Source organism: Meleagris gallopavo, chromosome 1, assembly GCF_000146605.3.
Source record: "Meleagris gallopavo isolate NT-WF06-2002-E0010 breed Aviagen turkey brand Nicholas breeding stock chromosome 1, Turkey_5.1, whole genome shotgun sequence".
NCBI lineage: Eukaryota > Metazoa > Chordata > Aves > Galliformes > Phasianidae > Meleagris > Meleagris gallopavo.
Window position 1 is genome coordinate 52,282,739 of NC_015011.2, and position 9,263 is coordinate 52,292,001.

The 9,263-nt window shown below is 41.6% G+C and overlaps 2 protein-coding genes across 2 annotated transcripts in view; one reads left to right on the forward strand and one right to left on the reverse strand.

Moving 5' to 3' along the window:
* Positions 1-1,875: 1,875 nt before the first annotated feature.
* FBXO7 (F-box protein 7) lies at positions 1,876-7,695 on the reverse strand (the record flags this gene model as incomplete). Its single annotated transcript, XM_019611440.1, has 5 exons — positions 1,876-2,003; positions 3,110-3,193; positions 4,318-4,459; positions 5,754-5,981; positions 7,372-7,695. Coding segments are annotated over 5 exons (891 nt in total), but the record flags the coding sequence as incomplete, so codon positions are not given.
* A 136-nt stretch (positions 7,696-7,831) lies between these two features.
* SYN3 (synapsin III) overlaps positions 7,832-9,263 on the forward strand; it is a 29,949-nt gene continuing 28,517 nt past the window's right edge. Inside the window, exons 1-2 of the mRNA XM_019611443.2 lie at positions 7,832-7,853; positions 9,027-9,215. Of these exons, the coding sequence (XP_019466988.1) occupies positions 7,832-7,853; positions 9,027-9,215 (211 nt within the window). The remainder of the gene's footprint in view (positions 7,854-9,026; positions 9,216-9,263) is intronic.

Consider the following 9,263-nt stretch of genomic DNA (forward strand, 5'->3'; position numbering starts at 1 on the left):
TTGCAATTTCTCAATTTTTTCTCAAATTCCTTTATCAAAACAGAAAACTGCAAATATTTCACTGTTCACAGGACAGTTTAGCCAATGTATCAAAATGCCTAAAATTATTCACCATAACTTCAGTTAGCATTGCACTGTGGCCCCCCTGTGTCTTGAATTCAGTGTTTAGTGCACACCGATGCTTGGCTACTGCTGAGCCACTAGTGCATGCCCAGGGCTGGACTGGGCAGCACCACATAGCAGGGAAGAGCCTGTCATGATAGTGTGGGGTAGGGGGTGGCTGCAGTATGAGCTATGCCAGGCTGCACGCAGCCTGTGGGCTGGACGTGCCTGCAGTTCTACTGTTGAACTTTCCATTGAACCAGTTCTACTGGTTGAGCTTTCCCACCAATATTCCCTTACATTTTGTTGCCGTGCAGCAGATGGGGCAGTCTGACGACAACATGGCGTCTGAAATGGAAGTGTGTATGAAGCAAGGGTGTGTGTCACTGAATTCTTCCATGCAGAAAAAATTGCATCCACTGACATTTATCAACATTTGCTGAACATTTATGGAGACAAAATAGTGAGTACAGTGAGGCGGCAACTGTGATGTGAAAGACAAGCCATGTTCTGGATGGCCACACACAGCTGTCACACAATGAAATGAAGAGTGTCTTTATCAGCTCATCCATGCAAATCTGTGGGTTACATGCAGGGAACAATGTGCAGAGCTGAGTGTCAGCTTCAAGGAGTTAGAAAAGATGATGGCAACACTGGAATATTGAGAAGTTTGTGTCAGGTGGGCCCCGCCAAGGCTCACATAGGAACAGAAAAAGCAATGTATATAAGTCTGTCAGGACCCATTGCATCAGTACCAGGCTGACAGTGACAGTTTCCTGTTCCATTATCAATCATGAGATGTGGTGTCACCACTATGAGCCAGAGTCAGAACAGCAGTTCATAGAGCAGCGATACGTGAATTTCACATCAATAAAAAAGTTAAAGATGCAGCCCTCAGTGGGCAAAGCGAGGAAAGGGATGATCCTCCTGGATTTCCTGGGACATGCACAAACCATCAACCCTGACCACTACATCACAACACTAACTAAGCTGAAGGCTCCAACTTGCAGAGTCAGGACAGCAAAGACAACCCTTCTTTTGCATCATAGTAATGTCAGGCCCCGTGCCAGTTTAAATATAGTGGAGTACATTGCCTATCTTGGCTGCACTGTCCTACCTCACCCATGGTACAGTTTGGATTTGGTGCCTTCTGATTTTCATCTGTTTGGACCAATGAAAGACAGACTGCATGGGCAACGTTCTTCCTAGCAATGTTGCTGTCACAGCAGCTGTAAAACAGTGGGTTTCCTCCACTGGTGCAGATTTTTATGAGCATAGCATGCAGGCTCTTGGTCGTAACTAGTGAAAATAGCAGTGACTACGTTGAAAAACAGTGTTTTGTAGCTAAGAATTTCCTCTATCAAATAGTGTTATAGAGCTCTTCACATTTGTTGCAGTTTACATGGAAATAAATAGGAGACATTACTTTCAGGGTGACCTACGTATAACAGTTTGACAAAGAAATGGACCAAAATACAAAACCACTCCCACAAAGTATCTGTGGCATGTTGTTCTCATCACCAACTACAGAAAACAGCCATTCCATCTCAGTATCCTAAGTGAGAGTAGAAAGAGGTTTGTTTTTTTTCATCTTGAGCAATCAAATATTACAGATGGGAAATTATCATTATATTAACTTCTTTTAAAATACAAAGATTAATTTCTTTAGAATGTCCATTTTTATCTTACTCTCCACATACCTACAACTGAGCAGCTGTATGAATTGTTTCTAACACTTCTCCCTCAAGACTTTGCACAGACTCCCTCCCTTTCTTCCATTCACAAAAATTAAGTATCATCTCTCTCACCTTGTCGAGCAGCAGCCAGAAGAGAATAAACGAGCTGGTCTTTAAAGAGACGAGATAATTTCTGAAGGTCTTTGTAAACACCCGCAACCTTTTCTATCAAATCAGAGAAATAAAAAGCTTAATTTCAAGAGGTTACAATGCAATGATTACGCAAGAGCAGAAAAACCATGGCTTTCTTATCAACACAGTGGTGATCTGCCTGTCACCTTGATGGGCCCAGGTCTGCAGCTAGTGTGTAACAATCATGGAACATGCAATTTATTGAGAAACTACAGCCTACGTCTGTGGTAAGGCTAGGCTACCCCTTGGCCTTAAAAAGCGCCATTAAGAGAAATACATGAGTTCTCCAAAAACCAACTGCCTCTCAAGCTGTCAGAGCTTCTTTTATTGGATTTCAAAGCCCAGGTGGCACACACCTATGCTATAAATGTCTGCAACATTCATTTTCCTGACAAGAATGCTTTTTCATCCTGTTCTCCTAAGAAAGAAGAGCCAGAAGACTCTACCATTATCCTGGATCTGTTCAGTGCTCAGTTATTCCTCTACAGCCTTTTGACTAGCCCCATACATCAGTATGGAGATCTGAGAGAGACAGTGTAGGACACCAAGTCATCCTCAACTGGCAACAAAGAGGTTCATTCATACATCGTAAAACAAAAGGCCAGTCAGGCCTCTGCTCACAAAGGATCCACATCCATCTGTCCTACCCCTCCCCCACATTAGTACTCCACTAATTTTGGCCCTCTGGAGAGAGATATGTGTTTGGCACCTACTTTATAACACGAGTAACAGTTACAATGTCACAGTAAGAACATAGGTATCATCAGCCTCTAAAGTTCTGAGCCAGGAGGGAGAAAAAAGAGGGTCTAATCCAGCATTGTTGCCTCATAAATTTACATTCACATTTAGGACTTCATAAATAACAGGCACTGGGGACAAAGTATGACTCAATTTTTGCAAAATCCTTTCTTTATTCAGTTAATCCAAGAAATTCAAATTATTTTAGCAGCAAAATACAAGTAAACGACTATACTCTGAATTCCTTTTACTATAAAGCAATAGCCCATCTAAAGAGTGATCACATTTTTATTCTTTCTTGCTAATTTTTGCCCATTCAGTCCTCCACTTACTATCCTTACTTATTACATCACTTACCTACTTCCCAGTTTACTATTATCAGTATTACAGCTCACGCATACCTGGTTCCTGAAAGCAAACAAAGGATGCTGGCAGCAGCTGTATTCTCTTCACACCTTTAATCTCTCTGTTGATTTTTAATGTTGCTGCAAACATAAGAAGAAAAAAAAAAAGATATTTCAAAATGGAAACCATTCTGAGAGAAAGCCAAAACCACTTCATTACTGCCTTACTCTCAGAGGTGCTTTACTTTTTTCCCTTACCAGCTCCTGTCAAGGAAAATACCAATGACAGCTAGCAGTTAGATAAATACAAATTTCAGAAAAGTCAAAACAGAGCTTCTAACAGCAAAGAATAACCATTATTATAACCCAGTCATTGAAGACATATCAATTCAGATATTAAAAACTCTAGGAAAAAGGCTCAGCAATCTTACTATATGAATGTTCTATGCATGGCATGCTTGGTAGTTCCAACACAATCCTAAATCTAACCTGACTTGGTTAAAACATTTGATTATAATTTCAGAAAGCAAATTCTTTACACGTTCTGAGGAAATATAATTGCTTATGCCAATTTGTGTAAGCATGTATGTTGACAAATACTAATCAAAGAAATCTTGAAATTAGAATCAAATTCCAATTTAATATTGCTTCTATAAGAATGTGGCATTGCTCAAATGCTAAATCAGACATGAAAGAGCAATTAAAAAAAAAGAAAACCAACCAAAACAAAAGCTGCCAAGTGATATGGAATTTGCTTCAAAAAAAAACAGACTTCATTTAATTTTCTGAGTTCAACAGCTTAAACCACATATAGTTTTTGAGACCACCTGAGAATGTGAGAATGTTCATGTGTGACAGAAAAGAACACTCATTAGAACTAAGGAATATCGTAGTCTAGAAATGGTTTAAGTCTTGCAAAGAGTATGAGACTAAATAAAATGGATGAAATCTACCTCTTCTTAGTATTTATTAATGCATACCACAGTTCCAATGAAATGAGATAAAACCCATATTTTTACAACACTGTAATAAAAATTCTAACTGAATTCCCCAAACATTATTCCATCCCCATTAGAGAGAAAGAAAAAGCTTATACTGAGGCAAGAAATGTCAAGAATTTTCAGCATCAGGAAGTGGCATCTCTTGCACCTCAACAATCTGGATAACGACGCTGTGATTCCAAAGAAGTTTATGTAAGTCTTCTCTTGCTAAGCAATGGTGATATTTAGCAACCTATATCCAGAATAAAAACTTTACTAATTTACCATTAATAGCAACAAGATCTCCCAAAGGCACACAAGTCAAACCAGCAGAACCCTCTTCGCAAAGGGGATGCGTGTACTGTAGCTTGTAAACACCATTCCCTCTCCATTTCTCTGGCATAGACACTGCCTTGGCTTCTGTCCCCTGAAAATACACAGATAACACTGTCATATCTTCAAATGGAAAAAGAGGACTAGAAGTTTGAAAATGCCAGAACTGTGTTTGTTTGCAATTCAAATCTTCAATTTAGTCCCAATCTGCATTATGATACAGACTATAACTGCATGAGTATGTACTTTTTCCCCCCAGTACTAACAGCAAATCTAAGAAGTTCAGCAATTTCTGTCTTGTGCCACTTTCTGGAAAAGTTGCTCAGCATGTAGACTTATACTCACTGTGCAAGCCTGCACTTCACTCTACCATTCATTCCAGCATTCTGATAACTCCTGAATATATGTTAATTTTCTGCATTTAAAACATCTTACTGCACCTTTTCTGTGATCTCTGACAGGACCTGAAGGTCATAGCTTGAAAACAATTTGAAAATCTCAGTAGATTAACAATTTTCCTTTCAATTTCAGTATGAAAATTCTCAGACAGAGTCCCATAGAAAGAGATATAATATAACCACAAGGACAAGCAGAGTCTCTCCTTTCTCTTAAACTTGCACAAAAATTATGTTCCCTATTTTCAAGCCCACAAATTGACATGAACTTTGCTCCCTATGGCAAATGTGTTCACTGGATAGTACCTTAGCCTATGGTAATGTTGTTAACACATTTATTAAACTGGTATTCGTCAAACAGCACCACAAGGAAAAACAGGACACTACCTTCTCTGGTAACAACTCTTATCTTTCATATTCAGTCACATAATAGTAAACACGTAATGCAAGTTACACAAAAACCTAAAGGGAAAAGATGAACTCACTGTACAGAGACAAAACACAGGTGCTCAAGCATGAGCTAGATACCTCTAGACATTAGTGAAACCAAAGGCTAACTGAACCCTGCTGAAGATGATGTAAGTTAGATGACAATACTTAGGGAGACTTAGGCCTTGTTAGCCACCATTTTAACTGTAGCCTATTGAGATGAGACTCGTGTTGAGGACAGCACTATAACATAGTGCTACAATCCAAGCACATCTACACAAGCTTAACAGTAAAAAGCAGAAATGGGAGGTTATCAGCTGAGTTCCAGTTGAGGACTGAGAGGAACATGAAGGCAGGCCTCTTCTTTTATGCCTAAAAGCTGCTCTAGTGTTTAGCATTAAGCCGTACTTGCCAGTCGGAGATGCTGATACTTCAGCCAACTGGGTTGCTGACTCCATACAGCCTGATGCAGATCTCTACAGGGACCATACATTACAGGTCCTTATAATATTCTACAGTTCTCTCCTGATGACCAAGACATTTCCTTTTTGATTGTGTACATACCTGAGGAACATAGCCTGTCTCCATCATGAGAAGATGTACGAGGACAATCAAGGCATCAGTGGCACTGGTACACTCAGCAGAAAGGTAGAGCACCTCTAAGGAATGCGGAATCTCTCCGTCAGCAGCCTCACTGCACAGCATAGGTTCGGAAGGATAGGAACCGGCACCTTCGTCCAGATCAACATCTTCTGGGACTAATCCTGAAGGAAATTCTAGGCTGGATCCTGCCTTCAAGAGATAACAAAAGATACATGCAGAAAATTATACCATCAGTATTACAGTCTTCGCGGGCACCAAGTCTACACTACAGATCTCCCACGTAACTTTTACAGACCCAATTCATCTCCATTTCCTAGCATCCCATTTGGAGACTGGGATTATATACACAGCCTCTGTATTTTTTCAATATTTATAATGCAAGTCTTTCATAAAAAAAGGTCTTTCATTTTCTTGCAAATTGATAGTAATTTATTAAACATTCATCAGAATTCTTGCAACGCTTACAATTATTGTGGTACTCCAGCGTGCATAGCAAGAAACCAACATGATTAACTCAGACTCCTTACAAATACAATAGGCTTAAGTAGCTATAAGAATCATCAACAGAATGCATCTGCTGACAGTTCAGAAAGATTGTGGCTTTATTGTTGTCTTTCTTGCACTGGCTTGCATGCCCACAGCACCAACGTACTAGGGACACTTTGCTCCTGGAATAATCTATGGGACAATAGTCCAACTACATTCTCCTTTACTACTTAGAATTCTTTGGATCCTAAATCTTAATTCCTATACTTTGAAACAATACTTTATACATATGTTTAGCAATATTTCTCATAAAAAGGTTGTAGTAAGTGATGTTTTTATTTGACAGTTAATCCAAAATCAAAGAACAAATAAGCAGCCCAAGCTCCTGTCTAGGAAGGGACAAAATCATATAATGAGATAGGCACCAAGCAGCATAGCACCTAGGGTCTCTTCTAGAAAGACTACTTTAACCACAGGACTCAGCATCTGGCAGATGCAGTTATCTGTTTAACTATTCTATCTACAGGCACAAACAAATCACTGAATAATATGCAAAAGACGTGCCTATTAACTGGAAATAGGTGTGTGGGTTCATACAACAGTACACTTCTGAAGCACAAGTCAGGAGCCACCTCACCACTGTCTAACTTCATGCACAAGATAGAAAGATCTCTCATTCCAAGCAGACCATCTGAATCAGAGAACTGTTGTAACCATGAGAAAGGAATCACGCACTCAACTTGTCAGTGATATTTCAGTATTTGCTGCATTTTGTGGTACCTCAAGTCATTTTTTTCAAGGAAGCACTGAGGAGGCTAATACTCCTAAATTCCTTAAGCAAAGTGCATGTTTCAGCAAGAGACATGCAATTCTGTAAAAATGTAAAACCCAAACATCTCAGGGTACCTGTCGGAACTAGGACATAACTGGTACATGATGGAAACAGATTTCCATCCAAATAACTGGCTACATTATCAGGCAATCATAAGGAGCCAAATATTCTGAAGAGATTCTTTGTTATGCAGTGCATAACCTGATGTAAGATACCTCATTTTTTGTCTTGTGTCACACAAGCCAATTGTCATGTGCTTACCCTACTGTCACTCTTCTGAGCTTCCACTTGAGCTTTCTGGTTGTCACACTGTTCATTCTGCCTTTCTTCTTTTGGACTGTCAGCCTGACTTTTGGGAGTCAAGGTGGATGTCTCACGACCATTCTGAAGTGAGGGAGGACTTGAAGATGAGGGAGGAGGTAGGCTGGATTTGGCAACTGTTTCTTCTAGTAATAAACATATCAAATCACCAGGAACAATCCCATATGAAGCTAAAGTCTTCTCATCTTCTGTAAGAGCATCCTTGCCATTCAATGTTATTGAAAACTCCGTATCAGAACTGCAAAATATCAGAATAAGGAAACGTGATTAGCTGCATTTGAGTAGCTGTACACAGAGGTATAGCTAGAAATACTGTGATCTACAAATTTTATTCCTTTTGGTTTTAATCTATCAGTAAGGTTCAACAAAGGCAAGCATAGAGTTCTACACCCAGGGAGGAATGACTGCATGTATCAGTACAGGTGAGGGGCTGACCTGCTGAAAAGGAGCTCTGTGGAGAAGGATCTGGGAATCCTCATGGGCAACAGGTTGGTCATGAGCCAGCAGTGTGCCCTTATGACCCAGAAGGCCAGTGGCATCCTTGGCTGCATTGCAAAGAGCGTAGCCAGCAAGTCAAAGGAGGTCATCCTCTCCTCTACCCTGCTGAGGCCACATCTGCAGTGCTGTGTTCTGGGCAGTCCAGTTCAAGAAAGTCATGGAACTTCTAAGAGAGCTCAACAAAGCACCAATGAGACAATGAAGGGCATGGAGCATTTCTCGTATGAGGAAAGGCTGAGAGCCTTGGGACTGCTCTGCCTGGTGGAGTCTTGAGGGGGGAATCTTATCAATGCTGATAAGCATCTAATAGGCGACAGTCAAGAGGATGGGGTCAGGCTCTTTTCAGTGGTGCCCTGCATCAGAACAAGGGGCAACGGACACAAACTAGAATGTGGAAAATTCCACATGAACATGAGGAAAAACTTCTTTACTGTGAGAGCAGTGGAACAAGCTGTTCAGAGGGGTTGTGGAGCCTCCTTCCCTGGAGATACTCAAAAACCACCTAATTGCTTTCCTGTGTAAGCTACTGTAGGGAACCTGCTTTAGCAGGGTATTAGATTAGATGATCTCCAGAAGCCCCTGCCAAACCCTGCAATTCTGTCGTTCTGTAATACTCAGCAATACATAATAGCAAGAGTGAGGAAATAACTACAGTTTGAAGTTCTTCTCCCCGTTTTCTCTCCAGGTACACTTTAAGTAATGGTAGCTGCTTGGTAAGTACCACAGTTGCCCATAAAAGCATTACATGGGAAAGCAAAGTGTCACTGAACCTGAATCTTTCAGCTGCCTCAGGAATGCCTCCACTTCTGGAGGCGTTTATCAGCTGAGGCAACAGGTTTGACCGTGAGACTGCAACGAGTTCCTCACACCTGAAACCTTCTGTGCTATCTGAACGCAGAGACTGACCCCTTTTGTACTATGTAAAATGGACACCCTGCCGAACCCTCCGTGAGACGAAGGCCACACAGCAGCACTCAGTCAGCTCCAACAGAGTCACAACCCGTATTCCAGGGACTAGCACTCCCCACAGTACGCCTTCCTTCCTCGCTCTGCTGCTGACAACCGTACAACAAAACTTTTCGCAAGTTTTTATTAAGTTTCGCCTCACAACCGTTCGCACCGCGCTCCTTACGACGGTCGACGCCTCACCAAGTCCGGGGCCAGGCCCCGCGCAACTCCCACACCCCTACGGACCCCTCCCCGTAGGGGGCGGCAGCGCCACGTCCCGGGCAGGGGTGAGGAGGAGGAGAGAAATGGGCCGGGACAGCTCGACCCCACCCAGCGTGGTACGGCCCCGCTCCCCGGCCGCCCCCCCGCCGCCACGGGATGGTTCG